General features: G+C 33.9%; 1 protein-coding gene across 2 annotated transcripts; it reads right to left on the bottom strand.

Moving 5' to 3' along the window:
* Positions 1 to 418: 418 nt before the first annotated feature.
* LOC113860669 (importin beta-like SAD2) lies at positions 419 to 15675 on the bottom strand. Of its 2 annotated transcripts, none has more exons than XM_027493137.1 (22): positions 15308 to 15675; positions 14795 to 14930; positions 14626 to 14713; positions 14249 to 14398; positions 12300 to 12462; positions 11758 to 11942; positions 11483 to 11656; positions 11156 to 11301; positions 10949 to 11072; positions 10700 to 10880; positions 9994 to 10153; positions 9859 to 9900; positions 9656 to 9774; positions 9378 to 9576; positions 4765 to 4896; positions 3881 to 3984; positions 3576 to 3755; positions 2949 to 3088; positions 2637 to 2776; positions 2309 to 2469; positions 1313 to 1439; positions 419 to 1224 (listed from the first exon to the last, which is right to left on the bottom strand). In XM_027493137.1, the coding sequence occupies exons 1-22, from the start codon at positions 15395 to 15397 to the stop codon at positions 1064 to 1066; spliced, it is 3102 nt and encodes a 1033-aa protein (XP_027348938.1). In that variant the 5' UTR covers positions 15398 to 15675; the 3' UTR covers positions 419 to 1063. The 2 variants fall into 2 exon arrangements, with proteins under 2 accessions (XP_027348938.1, XP_027348939.1); XM_027493138.1 differs by having other exon boundaries at positions 436 to 1224; positions 14777 to 14930; positions 15308 to 15616.
* Positions 15676 to 17711: the final 2036 nt, after the last annotated feature.

Raw genomic sequence — 17711 nt, 5'->3', positions numbered from 1 at the left:
TAGTTTATACCATTTTAAGCCCAAAAATCAAAGGAATATATATAAAGATTTATCACAATTTACTTGAAGTAGTGATTCCATATCACACTTTGGATTCCGTCACCTTCCCCAATGTATTATGATTCAGTAAATAAGTTATTAGTCATCTATTAATTTCATCATATTTAAAAGTTACTTTAGTTTTTAAAGATACTTTCGAACCCAAACTTAAAACTCAAAAAAATAATACAATCCAATGGAAACTACTTTTAATCGAATAAAATTAAATTAGCTTTAATTTGTATGAAAATCAATACAAACCATCCCAAGTATATTTTACATTATTATTTTCTTTTATATTTTTGGAGTGATCGGGTGCGGGCTAGGATTCTATCCATCGCCTCGCTAGTTGAAGCTTCTGAAAAAAACAAACAAATTAGTACAATATGATATTCCCCACAAAATATTTATATAATGAATGAACATAACTGTTTTACAACCAGCAAGGGACCCTTGAAAATCTTTGTATAACCCAAAACTGATGCCTTCATCAATACTCATGGACTATACTCTCAAACCAAAAGTAACGACCAAAAAAGGATTTAAAAAACAAAATTTTGTATATCCCTCACCAAAAAAAACAATTGGCGACCCTACGCACCCGTCTATGTGACAGGTAATAAATATTACAGAAATCCTATCCACGAAACATAATAGGGTTGGTACATGGAGACTATAAAAGGAGCCCACTAAAGGGAAAAGGGGTGGAAAGGGCCAAGACAGTTATGGCAATAAGAGCATATTCCTCCAAAGGATAGCCCAAAGCACCAAACAATAAGCTGAACTAAGACCTGGAGACACTCCAGTTCCCGAATGCATCATCCTCTCTACTCTCAATGGGAACTTCGGCGCACAACCCTCCAACCACTTCAAAACTGCAAACTTGAAGGCTCAAAGACCATCGGGTGACCACAAAGCCGACAAATGCCTCAAATAAATAGGCAACCTCTGATTCTCCTAAAGAATGGGTAAACACCTGAGAACCTCAGAATAAAAAAAGCAATTGTAATGTACACTCAGAAGCTTAAGAAGCTGTGACAGCTGATGACTTTTCTAGTTTTTCCTTTTCCATTTCTGCTCTTCTTTGCTCAGCATGCTGGGCAACACCATTAGCAAGAGCTTGATAATTTAATTCAAGTGTCTGGGTGAGGTTCTCAAACCTCGATTGATCCAATGATTGTATCACTACATGAAAATCAATTTTGTAAACTGAGCATGTCAGACCATAACAATAATGATGATGGCAATGATAAAAAACATTTTTTTAACTTACCTTTGATTGTGTCAACAAAGAAAATAAATGGATCCACCTCATCAATTGGAGACTGTAATTCTTCATCATCACTATAGTCATCATCCGAATCATCATCATCCTCATCATTGGGCCGGAATGACTTTGCCTATGTGCAACAAATGCAGAGTGAAAATAAGATTCTATCAATAATAAGAAGAAACAAAAGAATATTAATTTTGTGCAGTGTGGGGAAATGTAAAAAACTTTTGCTCTTCAAAAATATAAATTTGAATCAATAAGATCATATCACTACTTGACCAATCAGATCAACTGGAAAATCAGTAACCTTCTGGCTTACTGGACCATTCAAGCCTATCAAGCCAACAAATCTAAAAATTAGCTGGATGTAGCTGAAAATTGTCCACTTCTTTCACTGAACTAGTTACTGAATAAAGAGTAACCAGTCATTTTTACTAGGTGGACAGAGCTTCAAGCATAAATGGTGATGATGGGGGATCAAAACCAATTCAATGCTGCCACTATGCATAACTAACATGCCTAGATGGTTATGGAAATCCAAGTTATTTTATTTAATAGTATACTTAATTGCTGAATCCTAAACTATCTTAACACTAGTCAACAGAGTAATTCAAAACAATTTAACATGTTTTACGTTTCAATATTAAGCTATTAACAAATAAAAAAAAATTACTCCAATGTTAAACCTTGAATTTTCATCTGTTCCCTACACTTGTGAATACTTTTATTTTAAATTAAAGTTCATAATGAAACATGTAACTGTGATTCAACCACAATTAGACCATTTAACCATGAACACTTTTTTAGTTCAATGTTTAGTCCAGTTTTCAGATTCAACTAATTGGGTCTTTCAACATCAAACGAAAACTTCAGGACAAGGTTAATGACCTCAGCAAATTATGAACTACTAGAATTTCCTTTGTTAAAGCTCATACATGCATGTGGACATACTATAAAACCCCATTATGTGCAAGTTAGGTCTTTATATCCACACACCTGTTCAGCCAACTTTCTTAGTGTGATAGTGTCAGCTTCATCTCCATCATCAGCATCAACTCCCATTTCCTTGTCAAAACCGTTGCCGTCCTCATCTTCATCATCAGTTTGAAAACCATCCATATCATCATCATCCTCAGCTTCTTCATCTTTTGCAGCTTCTGCACAGTCAGTACAATTAGACTGAAAAATAGGCACTCACAAAACAAACTAGTTAAAACATGACCAAGCAATACAATATAAATCAACATCAATCTCCCATCATGAATATATATGATTGCTACACGCCCCACCCCCAAAGATACAGAGACAGGACACGCATACAGACCTGCAACCTGGTCCTTGTAAGCAACTAGAAGATCAAGGGTGGCCCGGAACACCCGGCCTAAAGCCTCCCCTTGCAACTGATCAGCAGGGAGTGCTAGTAATGATATTAAACCAAGGCAACATACTTTCTTTTCATGTTCCCTGCATAAAGATTTTTAATTTACCATAATAAGAGATTGTCACATACAATAACTTCAGTTGTTGAATGGAAGCATGGGTATGGACATACTAAGTAGAGCAAGAAGGAGGATGGTCAAAGGGGAGATTTACGAATGCAAATGAAAAGAGGATGGTCAAACCCTAAATAGCAAACCTTTTAAAATTAGCATGCAATCCACTCTTCTTAACTTGTTGCAGCAAATGAAACCAAAGATGGAAGATTTCTGATGCCACACCTAACTTTTGCAATATGCTGAGAGTCAATGCTGCATTGTAGTAAAGAGCATCTGCAATCTGAAAAATGATCACCTCTTAGAAGGAATTACTTTATGATGTTTTTTCATGTCTGACAAATAATCTTTGAAACCCTAGGTAAACTTACAATCGATAAACTAAGCTCATAGTCAGAAAATGCCTCAAATTTGTTAAAAGAATTCTTTATATTTATTCTATTCCTTTTTAAATAAAGAAACCTCCAAATCATAGCACTCAAGGAAGTGTAATCCACATTAAGTTAAGAACAAGTAGATTTAGGTGTTTGCTTAAAAAACTACAGTACAAAATTATACCCATCCAAATTCTTATAATCCATTCATATTCAAAATGAGCTTTGAGACATAGTTCCAGAACAGAAGGGTGTTAAGTGAACCTTGAAAAAATTGCCCTAGCAAAATTCAGATATCATATTTGACTATGAGTCCACCCAAGCAACAGAAGCCAATTTCCTGAATCCTGACAATTTTGTTCATTAGTATAATTACTGCTTGTAACGACCCCTTACCACTTGCATGAAAAGGCATTTCAAATATGATTTTTCAGTTCGACGCAGGCGTTCAACTGTAATTCTAAGATATGGCTCAACCCAGTGATCCACTTGTCCTCTGCAATTCTGGAAGACAACTTCAATAAGTTTTGGAGCTGGGACAATATCATTGTCCTCCATATTTTTATCTGACATAATCTGCAACACAAAATAAAATAACAGAGACATCAGTAATAACAGAAAAAATAATAACAATCATTATCAACCACCAGGCCTCCAAGCAAACAGATAGTGGCTCAAGTAATAATGTAAAAGTAACTCACGCATGATATCATGTTCCATAGACTCTGTTGATAGTCAGGTTCTTTGCAAGTAAGGAAATGAGCAGTGCCCCTTGATATATAGTTGTCCAAGGGAACCAGGATATCTGCAGGAGTTTGAAATTTGACAAATAAGTATGTAACAAGATGAAACTAAATAGAAGGATGATAAATCTCTAACGAGGTCAAGATAAGAGTAAATTAGAAATGTCGGGATGCTTCGCCTTGACCAAAACAAAGAAACCATGAACATATCATTATTTGTAACCCAGGTTGAATGTAAACAGAACAGTACAGGTACAATAATCAGACCAGATTGGTACCTGGTCCGTTTACAGCAGCCATATATAGGAGAACCCATGTAACATAATTTGAAATTAAAGATATTCTCTCGTCAAAAGGAATTTGTAAGCACCAAATGTAATAATTTTGTTGTACAGAACTGACACCAATTACTCACAAATACACCCATTTTGTTAAGCAACCAGATAAAGACTAATACACCGAGGAAGTACCCCAAGAATTACCACCCAAAGGAACCCTTCAAGTAAACAAGAGTGAGACAGAGTATGCATTTGGCTTGACAAATGAGGAAAACATTAAAAAGAAAAAAGGAGAAAACAAAATTGTAAAAGAGACCAAGTTTGATAACTGTTCATACTACAATGTATTGATTGGAAGTTCTGAGAAAATAAACTTGGTTTGACAAGAAAATTGCCTATTTTTTTAGCATGTTTCTTCATTAAATGATGTTTCTGAGTCAAGAGACACCATCTCATTTCCAGCTTTAATAAAGAAAATGGGCATAAACAAATTATTTAAACTAGGCACTTGGACATTACCAGAGCCCAAAAAAAAGAGAGAGAAAATGTAGTTGAGGACCATACTTGGAAAGAAATCAATTGCCCAATCTGCCAGCGCTTCCATCATCAATGGCCAAAGACTCCACATATCCAATGAAATTGTTGGAGAGAAAAAAGTCATATACGATACAATCTCCAAAACTTCTTCAAAAACCTCTGTTGGCACCCAGCAGGAGGATAATGGAAATTAGCCAGAAAATCCAAGTGAAATTAAAATAAACAAATCATAGTTTTCATTCACAATTATTAAACAAACAAATTACATAGTCCAAGAAGTTAAAGGTGCAAATGTATACAAGCTTAACCTGTTTTCATCCAATATACCAAGTCCAAAAGGCATAGTAAGCCAGTATGGACAAAAAGAACTTGTCAGATTTTTATTTCAGTATTTTTGCTAAGCTACAAGAGGGAATGCTCAAATATTCAGTGCCTGATTGTTTTAACGTCTGGAGCATGTATAGCCACGTTAGAGCACATTACAAGGCACTTTCACAGAAAGTAAAAAATCTTGCTACAAGGAAGTAGAGGTTAGCATGGGTTTACAAACAGAGCCTAAGTCTTATTTTATTCTCCTCATATATTCTTCAAATTTAGTTAACTTCCAATAGATATTAGGTGTGTCCTCAATCATTGAACCATTTTTTGCTATTAGCTTTAATGTTCTTGTTGAAGTTAAAGAGGAATGGAAATGTGTAATATACACAACAATTTGGTACACATGGTTGGAGAGCAACTCTTGTAATTTTTAATGAGGTTTACTTGCCAGTGGATTTGAGATAAGATTTAATATTTGACTTTTATTTGGTAGAATCCAAAGTATTCTTTAAAGTGCTTTCTTGACATGCTGAGAGATTTTGGTAGCTTTGTTCCATTGATGTTTCTTTTTTCCTTTGTAGTTTGTGTTGTCCTTTTCATTCAAGGATTCCCTTTCCTCCAAAACTTCTATGTAGTTTTATTAACAAACCCTCAAATTTCAACCAGGTAAACATCATCCAATTACATTTTTCTATCAAAGAAAAATTAAGATAAAGAAAAGAATTTCAGGGAATTGGAGGATATGAATCTATGAAGCCCACATACATGAAAAATGGCAAAGTACTCGTATCGGACACGTATCTGATACCGACACTTGTCCGATACGCTTAGATACATATCCAAGAAGTATCAAAAATTAAATTTATTTTTAAAAATTAAATTTAAACCCGATACGGCTTGGATACGGCTCGGTTAAAAACAATGGTCAGCTTGAGTGAATTAACAATATTGAAACGGAGAGTTAAAATCCGTCTTTCATTTCCCCATTTCTACTCACATTCATGAATTAGGAACAAAACCAGAACTCACCAAAAAATCAAAAATCAGCTAGGGTTCACAGTTCAGAACTCATCCATTTCCCCATTTCTGTCATTGTTTTGAGGTTCAATTATGGGCTTCACAGACTTTGGAGCCTTATATTAGCGATGAAATGGAAGGTACCCAGAAAGCAAAGCGAAGAGGATAACTCCGCACAACCAGGAACCTTCGACCCATCGTATCCTTTCTTCTTCAACACCTCCGGCGCACTACGTAAGCAGGCATTTTGCACAGCGTGAGGAGCATCTCATTCGATCTTTGCTGCTCCAGCGAGGCAAAGAGGGCAAAGTTAGAGACCTTGAGTTCCTTTTTCTCATCAAGGAGGAGATTTTCGGGCTTCAAGTCAGTGGGTGTGTTCTGAACTTTGTTCCTCTTCTCTCTTCTATGTACTTTAGCAACAATTTTAGTGGTCTTTCTCCATTGCTGTGGCGCTTCAAGTCAATGGATATGTTTTGAACTTTGTTTCTCTTCTCTCTTTTCTAGACTTCAGCAACAATTTTAATGTTCTTTCTCCATTGTTGTGGCAGTAAAATCTCAGAAACTTCCTCTTTCATAGTCTCCTCTTTTCTATTCATTTTATAGCAATAAAGTAAAAATGTTATTATTGCATTTTTACACAGTTGTGTTTGATAACAAAAAATGAGTTTTGGTTTTGACTGACTGACTCTAATTTTAGAATTCCAAGTAACTTTGGTTCATTAGAACTTCAAGATGATCACGCTCCACTTTGGGCATTTGTCACTATAAAGGATATGCTAGGAGATGAAGGAGGCAACAAGCTATAAAGTTGTAATTTTTGTGACAAAGTGGTCAAAAGTTCATACTCAAGAATGAAAGCACATTTACTTAGAATATCTGGTACTGGTGTTACTCTTTGTTCTAAGGTCACTCCTGAGTACTTGGCTGATTTGAAGAGAATTTGTGAAGAAGTTGAGAATAAAATTCAGCCCAAAACTATCCCACTACCTTCAGCAGCTCCAACAACCTTATCTCAAAAAAGAAAAAAAATTAGTACACTAGAAAGGGCTTTCAATGTGGATGAAAGAAATCCAGAAATAGCAAGAATGTTTTATTCAGCTGGTTTATCATTTCATCTTGCTAGAAATCCTTATTATATTAGCTCTTATTCATTTGCTACAAACCATAATCTTAGTAGTTTTCTTCCTCCTAGCTATAATGCTTTAAGAACTAGTCTTTTACAACAAGAGAGATCTCATATTGAAAGGTTGCTCCAACCTATAAAATCTTTATTATATTAGCTCTTATTCATTTGCTACAAACCATAATCTTAGTAGTTTTCTTCCTCCTAGCTATAATGCTTTAAGAACTAGTCTTTTACAACAAGAGAGATCTCATATTGAAAGGAGTTATATTGGTTTCTAATGGATGGACAAATGTTCAAAGAAAGTCATTGCTAAATTTCATAGCTGTAAGTGAAGGAGGTCCAATATTTATAAAGGTTGTTGATGGTTCTAAGGAGTACAAGGATAAACACTACATGGCCAGCATAATAAAGGATGTAATTAATGAAGTAGGGCCAAAATATGTTCAAATCATAACCAATAATGCTCCTGTTTGTAAGGCAACTGGGATGTTAATTGAAGCTGAGTTTCATCATGTGTTTTGGACTCCTTGTGTTGTTCATACTTTGAATCTAGCATTGATAAACATGTGTGCCCAGCTAGAAATATTGATGGAAATGAAAATGTTTTCAATGAGTGTTATTGGATCATTCTTCTAGTTGCTGATGCATCTTTTATCAAGACTTTCATAATGACTCACTCTATAAGGTTGGCTATTTTTAATGAGTTTTCATCTCTTAAATTGCTTTTTGTTGCTGAAATCCGTTTTGCATCAATGGTTGTCATGCTAAAAACTGAAATTGCTGAAACGTGCTTTGCAAAATATGGTCATTAGTGACCAATGGAATAGTTATAAAGAAGATGATGTTGGTAAAGCTGTCCATGTGAAAGAACTTGTTTTAAATGATATATGGTGGGATAATTTAGACTATATTCTTTCTTTCACATATCCTATATACAACATGCTTAGAAAATGTGATATAGATGCTTCCACGCTTCATTTGGTTTATGAAATGTGGGATTCCATGATTGAAAAAGTGAAGACAATCATATACAGACATGAGGAAAAGGAAGCAAATGAGGTTTCCATTTTTTTTTTATGTAGTTCATAATATACTAAATTTTAGGTGGAGCAAGAGTTGTACTCCACTTCATTGTTTGGCCCATTCATTGAACCCAAGGTAAATTTTATTTTAGTTACTATCTCTTGAAAAATAAAAGGCATACCATAACAAATCTTTTAATCTTATATAGGTATTATAGTGAAAAATGGCTTAGGGAAGTTCCAAATAGAGATCCTCCACATCAAGATGATGAAGTTTCGAGAGAAAGGAACAAATGTTTGAAGAGATATTTTTCTAATGCTAAATAAAGAAAAAATGTTTTTCTTGAATTCTCAAATTTCTCATCTTGTATAGGTGACTTTGCTTCTTTTGATTCGATTGAAGATAGGTGGACATTGGACCCAAAATCTTGGTGGGTAATGCATGGATCTTCTACCCTTTTACTTCAAAAGCTTGCCTTAAAGCTTCTTGTACAGCCTTATTTCTCATCTTGCTGTGAGAGCAATTGCAGTACGTACTCATTCATTCATTCTTTGAAGAGAAACAAAATGGATCCAAAAAAGACTGAGGATTTAGTTTATGTGAGAGACAAGGATGTGAGATATTAGTGGAGATGTACATGATCCACTTGATGATGGTGCTGGATTTCTTGAATTGGCTGAATTATCTCTTGATGAACCAGAATTAGAAGTTATGCTTTTTGTAGATGATGGAGATGGAGGAAATGAATGTGACAATGTTATAATTAAATAGTATAAAGGTAAGACATTCTTTTTGTGATATTTCTATATTTTTTTTGGATAGAACTATCATTTCTTTTGTGGAATTCTAACTTGAATAGGAGGTAAAGTATGTAATTTTTTTATGTGTTCATAGACAAGGGAAAGATATGATCGTATGTATTTTTTTGTAAAATGTGATCATTGATATGTAAATGTAACACATTAATATAAATTAATTATCAATATCTCTTTATAAATATTATTTCTTTAAATTCATGTTAAAGCATCTATGTTGTATCGTATCTTGAAATTTAAATTTTTTCCGTATCCCCAAATCTGTGTCGTATAAAGTATCCAGGCTTCATAGATATGGATCCTCAGCAATAAAAAAAAGGTTGAGGGAGGGGGAGAAGTACCTTGACCATCAGTTGTTAACATTCTACGCATTATGGGAAGCAAAGTTGGCTCAATTTGAACAAAAAGGTGAGGAAGCCTGCTCACTGATTCAAGAATGGTGCTAATAGCACGTAAACAACCAACTGCAGCCAGAGCACCTGGATCATCAGCTTCATCATCAGCTTCTGCAGTGTTCATACACCTCCAAAATGCAGCTGCCTGTTGTTTAAAAAAAAGTACTAGCTCTATAAGTCAAACACAATTTTCTAGACAAGTACAAAAAGAAAAAAGTATTTACCAAATTTTGGCACAGTCCAAGTGCATAAGGGGCCATCTCTTCCCCAAATTTGTCCACAATAGTCTCCAATGTAAATACAAGGTCCTCATTCTCAACCTCATTCATAAGTTTGAAAAACTCTGGATAAAATTACATTTGATTATAATTCATTCAGTAAGTCAAAAAATAAGCCTGGACTAAATAAAATCTTCACACGCTCATACCGTCAAGGAGTTGAGGAAGAATAGGACGAATTTCATTCAAATCTGCATCATGTAATGGAAAAATAAGCATAATCAATATTGACCATATCCAAAAAATTATCCAATACAACTACATATTTACAAAGTAAAAACCACCTTTGCAAGCTTCAATAAAAGAACGCAATGCAAAAACAGAATCAACACGAACAGGAAGTTCAGGATCTTGCATTCTTGATACAACACACTGCAAAGCCCTTCGGAAATTGTTCTGATCTGAGAAATTAATATGGGCATATTGTCCCGCAACCCACGCCGCCTGTTTTTCACAGGAAATTAAATGTATAGTCAAAAATAATAATTCCACAAACTTTGATGAAAATTCAGATTAGCTTACATGAAATAAAATTAATATGACTGAACAAGATTGTTTCATTTCTAACTTGCAGATTGTTGAGAATACAAGCAAAATAGAAATGGCAGGCAACTACATGTAATGGCAACTTTTACAGAAAAAACATACATAAAATAATGAGATGGTATCAATTTCTATGCTTCACTCTAAGAATCAACATAGAAATTGAAAGTGACAGGAGATTGAAGAGAAACAGAAAACTGGAGTTCTTAAAGTGAGAATTCACTCCGGCCTATTACAGAGCAATGTCTCTCAATTTTGCAGATTTCTACATTCAGAATATTGATCAGACATGCAAATTGAAAGTAGTGTGTGATTTTCGAATGACATTGTGCATAAAAACATGGCTGTTTTGGCATTTTATAAACATCTTTTACCATCTCAAAAGGAGAAAGGGAATCTACCCAACATGGGGATTAACGGAGATCAAACTAGAAAAGAAGAACACACCTTAGCCCTAAGGTGGCCAACAGGACTGCTGAACTCAGGAAAGACATGTTGCACTAACATACGCTCAAGTTCAGATTTGTAAGGTTCAGTCTGCTTCAATTTGTCACAAAGTGCCCCAATAGCAAGAAGCGCACCATCTTTCTGTCTATACGGCTTGTATTCTGCAGAAGCTTCATCATACCTAGCATAAAATAATAAATAAATATTGCACCCAATTATAGATAATTCATTCTAAACGTAAGATATTACCTTCTGAAAATTTCAACAATAAATTGAATAAACTTTTGAAGGTTTTCTTTCCCACGTTTTCGAACCAACTCACTCACAAAATCCATGGAAGCAGTCCTAGGACTATACAAATCTTCAATAATGTCTGTAACAAAAGATCGACAAGTCATAAGGAATCCCAATGCAATTTGGAATGCTGTTCCCATTTTACATTCCATGACAACTTACCATAGCCTTTCCTTACATATTCATGTGGATCTTCATCCCAAAGCTTTTGATCATTATCATTGAAGCACATTAGGGGAAAAACTATTTCAAAAAGAAGGACATCAAGCCGAGGTTGCAGCAGAGTATACATACTATTCCTTGAAATGCTGCATATGTTAAAAGAATTCAGAGAAAAAATTAATGTGTGCCCATTCAGCTGTAGCAAATAAAGCACTCAACTTCTCATAAACCCTAACAAGATCAAAATTAATAGCATGTGATTAACAAAAGGAGACTAGAATATGAAGTGATTCAATGACATAAAATGACACTGCAAAATATGTCCACCTGTTGCTTAGATATTGAAGAATCAGATTGATAACTCTGTCAGGTAAATAGCCCCCAACACGAATGACATTTAACAGATTTAAGTGACACTCTAAAATTTTCCCTGCATAATGCTTCTGAAACATTTGAGCAAAGGCTCTGTTTTCAGGATTTTGGAGCTTCAAGTCTCCGAAACTGTCACAAGGTAATTTAAACCACCATAAAATTCAGAATCCATTAGTCAAGCAGCAACAGTACTTATAATTATTGTATAAATTAATCCACACTCAACATACCGAGTGTAGAGCCTATTTAGAATGTGAACTGTCCATTTCTTGACCTTCCACCAACCCCATGATTTTCTTTGGTCAGGATCAATGGGCTGACCTTCAGAGGGAACAGGCCTCTCCAATATATTTAAGAAAAGCACCATCCAAGCATTGAATATATTTTGATCAAACAACAGCTTAGGAATCTCCAACTGCATAAATTCAACAATAAACCCAGAATTGAAAATGTCAACTATGTGAACTTGAGTGAAGAAATAAATCAAAATAAGTAAGGTAGCTAAGATCACAATGCTATATCATATTCAATTGTAAAAGGTGTTCTCTCCTTTTTTTCATTTTTTCTCTCGTCACAGCAGGGTCAACCAAAAACAAGAAAAAAAAACCCATATTATGACAAGATTATTCAAATACACAACACATTAGCCAAGACTAGCATTTACATGCACAATAAAACTGTCTTCTTTTGTGTTGAACAAAGTTTGATGCAGTGCATAAGGCATATAATAAACCCCTTAATTTAAGAAGACATGTGAAGAGAGAAAGCATACATATATGGAGGACCAGAATATTTTACAGATAAGCTTGATTAAATCTGCCACTTCAAGTGATGGGCCAACAATCTGGACCAGCCTGTTAAATATATTGAGAAGGTGAGGAAACGTCTCCTCAACAATGCGATAAACCGGTACCCTTTCCTCATCTGACTTGAACCTGGGAAGAGAAAATTAGTTAGTTTATGAAACTATAGTATATGAGATGAATCAATTTGGATAACTATTGAAGGTCCACAGGATACTTTGCCAATTGAAAAGTGTACACTATACAAGCTCTTGTTAAACCACATATAGAATATTTGAAAATAAAACCCTTTTACCAGTTTGAATCTTATTGATGAAGATAACAAAATAATCATACTGACTAAAACATATGGATGAAGATTGGACCTTCCTTTTGAAACAATGTAAACTCTTGTCCTTTTTATTTTTCTTTCTAGACTTTTAGAAACATCTCAACTTTTTGGTCACATCATAATCTTCCATTCATTTTCTTCTACGTCTCAAAAGGCAGGTGAAATTATCATTCAAAATAAGTACTGTTGGTTATTACCCAATGTACTTTTCTTTTTGTAGTAGAACAGCAGAAGACAGGCAGGCATAATTAGTGTATAGCTGATTCTTGATAAATTTTTTTTCCCTTTTTGCAACATCTTTGATTACTGTGGATTTATTATCCCCTTACTTTTGCATCTTCTCTACACTCTTATAAAACTCTTCATCTATCAATACACATAGACACACATATAACAGGTATATAGTTAAATAAAATGATCTAACCAAAATAGTACAGCCATACTCATGAACATGTTAGTCAAAATCGAGATTCTACGTAGGATGAAAGAGGGGGTGAAAAATCGTAACTCGTCGGATTGTAACACGGATCGTAAAATCCTACAAAACTGTATGAATACATGTAAAACAGTATAAATATAAAGATAAGGGAAGCTAAACAAAGACAAATGAGGGAAGGGAGCCACCCTCAACTCAAAATAGAGACAGGGACATGCCCACTTAAAAGAGAGACAGAAAAGAGAAGGAAAAGATGGATCAGGTAATGTATTCTGACCTAAAGACTATTTTTACCCTTAAAAAAACTTAAAATAGAGTCATTTTATGGGCAAAAAGGGAAAGTCAAATTATTTTTAAAAGATAAGAAGTCTTTTGTACCCTTAAAAAACCCTAAAATCTGCTTCATTTGGGGGATAGAAAAGGAAAGTTGACAACTTTTACTCCAGTGGCATGGTTGCACTATGAATTAGGCTGCAAATACAGCTGCGATGGCCGCCACCGCAAAACGCTTCACTATGACAAATGGCCGACACAGAGTAGAGTCACCAGCATAGATAAGGTCGCCGAAGCAAACACAGTCATTATAGCAAAAGCTATAAGGATGGCAGAGCAGAGGAACAAAGTCACAGACTAGAGGAAAGGTTTAGGGATTACAAAACGAAATCAATTTTACAGTTTCAAGCAAACTGGGTCACAAAGTGGGTCCCGGATCATTAGGTTAAAAATTGGGTTTGGAAACACGGGGGGTCTTCCAGGGGGTTCTTCCAAGCTCACCGGTTGTAGGTTATGCCACAACGATCCCATCTGATCTTGCTAATCCATGATCCTTGCACCGTGCTAGCATGGAGAGGGGGTTGGAGATCATGCCATTTTACATTTCGGCACGCAATTTTAACTACCATGCTCATGACATTGTAATTGTTGAATTAAAAAGAATGAAAAACAAACAGGAACTTCTGTGGTTTGGAAATTGTTGAATTAAAAAGAATGGAAACCAAACAGGAACTTCTGTGGTTTGGAAACAAAAGTACTATGACAAAAACATGGACAAATTAGCAGGCAGCAGCTAGTGAGAAAAATATCACCAAAAGACATGAGCAAGAAAAGCAGCCCAATTTCTTTCAATTAAAATATAATAGATACAAACTTACTCATATTTTCTAGAAAGAATCCGCAGCACAAACAAGGCACCATAGACTTGTTGATCCTGTAAGTTATGCTTCACCCAGTCTAGAAGATGAGGCCATTGCTCAGGATAATCAGAATGTATAATCGTTTTAAGGCATTCACCAAGTTGTACCCTATAAGCACAATATGTGAGCAATGAACGGAAGTCAAAACAGTGGAAATAAACAGACATCACACAAAATAAAAAATATGCCGCAAAGTTTAGAACCCCCCCCCCCCTCATGATTCATGATTACCCACTGTGGTAAAGAGAGTCATGAAGGCAAGAAATCAACACGTATCGAAAAAAGACAAGAAATGTGCTACTAAACACCAGGCAGCCAGAGATGAACAACTGTACCTCAACAGAGGTGGAACTTGAGTTACAAACACGAGAACATGATCCCTCACCACATCTTTATCACTCTCTGAGATCTTCTGGGGGGCATCTGCATCAACCGCGAAAGAAGAGAACAATCAGCAAACAAAGGGATCCATTATCTAATTCCCACATATGATAAAGGGCATACCAGAGTCAAGTGGAGACCAATTCTTGGCAATAAAGTTTTTGAAATGAATACTAGCCACTTGTCGTACTCCCATGTCACAATTGTTGTCTACAATGATTTGCAACAGCCTCACAAGATGCTGAGGCGCATACTGGAACTGTATATATATATTTAACAGAAAACATATCTAAGTTAGAAAATTCATCAAATTAAAAACACTAATGCATTCAATTACGTACATAAATGGACACGGATACCGAGAGAAAACAAAGTTGATTTTACTTAGTTCTTTATAAACACTTACACGAAAATTAATTCAATAATCAATAAGATCATCAATACACATACAAAGAAAATTTAAATTCATTAAACTAAATCACTGCTACATTGAATCCGCACTCGCACAACAAAATCAACACGTTCTACAAGTGCCTGTACTTCGTAAACACTTATGCCGGAGTGAATCAAGTCAATATAAAGCGAAAACCGATCAAAAGTCTGATCATCAATCGAATTAAACCACGGGACTCGCACCTGATTCAAGCTCTGCTCAGCTGCTTTCCGTTCATCTGGATTGGGACTGAGAGCGGCTTGGAGTATAACAGCGAGACTGGGAAGATCCATGGAAACAAAAATTCGATCAAAAAATAACAACACGAACTCCGATCAACCTGTGAAACGAGAATTGAGGAAGCGATGAGGAATCTAAACCCTAGAAAGAGCCTTCTCTAGGGTTTAGAAAATCAGTGAGAGCAACGAGAATCGAACAGAGAGTGCGTCGGGATTTGTGGTGTTGAGAGAGAAAGAAGCGGAAGAAGTTGGAGGCTATTTAAACTACTAGGGTTTACGTTTACGGGTTTTTAACCATCTTCTTAGTACTTTTCATTGCCACAAAGAAACTCTTCTTGTTACGTCTAGCTGGACATTTTCCCCTTTGTTTGGGTATACGGATATCTTAATATCGGATAGGGATAATTTAACTCGTCACGTTTGTTAAACCGTTAATGAGTATTTTCCTTTGCTTTTTTTTGTTTTTGTTAAGGAAGTTGCTGCTACTTTCATGGGTTGGCTGCCAGCTCCACCTAATCAGAGGACAGCATCTACTACTCTTCCATTCTTGTTTTAGTGTGTCTTTTGCTTTTCTTTAAAAAAAAAATTAAGTGATGATTCACTCAAATAAATTACAACACTTTTATCTTTATTAAAATATGCACCAAAATAATTATTAATTTTGACTCCATAATCAGTATATTGATGTGTCACATCTTATATCATAATAATTATCTTATAAAATAGTACTTTGTTTTTTTTTTCAATTTTTGACTTGAGCTCACGTTGTTAAAACTATCTCATACCTACAACAATTTACACTAATTAAATATTTTTAAAGAGTAGTTATTATTTCACTAGGATAAAAAAAAAACTAATCCCTAAAAATGCTCATGTTTTGATTTAAAGATGATTATAACATTAATCAATTTTAATTTGACTTAGAATTTTAAATTTTGAATCTTGATTTACCTTGTCAAAAAAAGATGGATAGTTTTTTAATTAAACCTGAATTTTATTTTTTGAAAAATTTAAAATGATTTTTATATTTTTTTAAAATTATATTTAGTAAAATGAGATCATTATTATTCATAATAATGTTTAAAATATTTTTTAAGATTCTCAGTGTTATAACTTAGTATCATAACTAAAGCCCTCAACTCCTTTTACTTTTTTTAAAAATGTTGGGCTTCTAAGCTCTCAGATCATATGACTCAAGTTCACACGTTTAGTTATAAAAATAAATTACAACACTTTTTTCTTTTTCAAAATATGCAACAAAATAACTATTAACTTTGGTTCCATAATCATTATATTGTTGTCACATATTATAACATAATAATAACCCTGTAAAATACCTCTATGTAGTACTATATTTGTACTAAAGTCTTAATCCCTTTTACTTATTTTTTTTTTAAATATTTTGACTAGAGCTCACACAGTCACACATTTGCCAAAACTATCTCACACCTACAACAATTCACATTAATTCAAACGTGATTTTTTATATACAAAAATTAAAAACTTATTTTTAAAGAGTAATTATTATTTCACTTACTTGACAGGATAGAAAAAAACTGATCCCTAAAAATGCTCATGTTTGATTTAAGATGATTATAATATTAACCAATTTTAATTTGAACTAGAATTTTAAATTTTGAATTTTTATATACTTTGTCAAAAAAAAAAAGGATGGATAGTTTTGTAATTAAACTTGAATTTTACTTTTGAAATTTTAAAATAATTTTTATATTTTTAAATAATTATACTTAATTAATCCTATTTAATAAAATGAGATATTTATTATTAATAATAATGTTTAAAAGATTTTATATTATTAAATTATGTTGTCAATGTTATAACTTAATATCATGACTAAAGTCTTCGTTCTTTTTATTTTATTTTTTTAATGTTGGACTCCTAAACTCTCAAATTTTATGACACAAGCTCATACATTATCACAGTAATCTCACACTTACACTCGACTCATTAAATAACATCCCTTTAAATTGCAATTTTTTAAATTTCAAGTCTAATTTGATTTAAATTTTAAAATTCTATATACTAGATTAAATTGAAAATAGATTAATTTTCAAGTAATTAATAATCTTTACATGCATTACACAAGTTTCATTGAAATGGTTTATAATTTTCAAGTAATTAAATAAAACACAGCACATGACTATTTCAAAATTTAACAAATCGTGTGAAGTGTGAACATTATAATTAGTAACAATACAAAATTTATTATAATAAAAAACAAGAAAAAACAACATTGAATTAAAAAACAGACAACAGTTAAAAGTTTCACTTGGCAAGATAAAAAAAAACTAAACCCTGAACATGCTCGTGTTTAAAGATGGTTGGTTAAAGTCATTAAATATTAACC

Source organism: Abrus precatorius, unplaced genomic scaffold, assembly GCF_003935025.1.
Source record: "Abrus precatorius isolate BTA unplaced genomic scaffold, Abrus_2018 Scaffold3, whole genome shotgun sequence".
Classification (NCBI taxonomy): domain Eukaryota; kingdom Viridiplantae; phylum Streptophyta; class Magnoliopsida; order Fabales; family Fabaceae; genus Abrus; species Abrus precatorius.
The sequence above is the reverse complement of the archived record's forward strand: the minus strand, read 5'-3'. Positions and strand labels throughout refer to the sequence as shown.

Bases quoted from the DNA above. Each gene is read 5' to 3' on its own strand.
- LOC113860669 (XM_027493138.1), bottom strand. From the start codon at position 15,397: ATGGATCTTCCCAGTCTCGCTGTTATACTCCAAGCCGCTCTCAGTCCC. The intron at 4,897-9,377 runs GTACTTCTCCCC...GGGTGCCAACAG, and splicing joins GTTAACAACTGATGGTCAAG to AGGTTTTTGAAGAAGTTTTG. The intron at 3,756-3,880 runs GTGAGTTACTTT...TTTGTGTTGCAG, and splicing joins TATGGAACATGATATCATGC to ATTATGTCAGATAAAAATAT.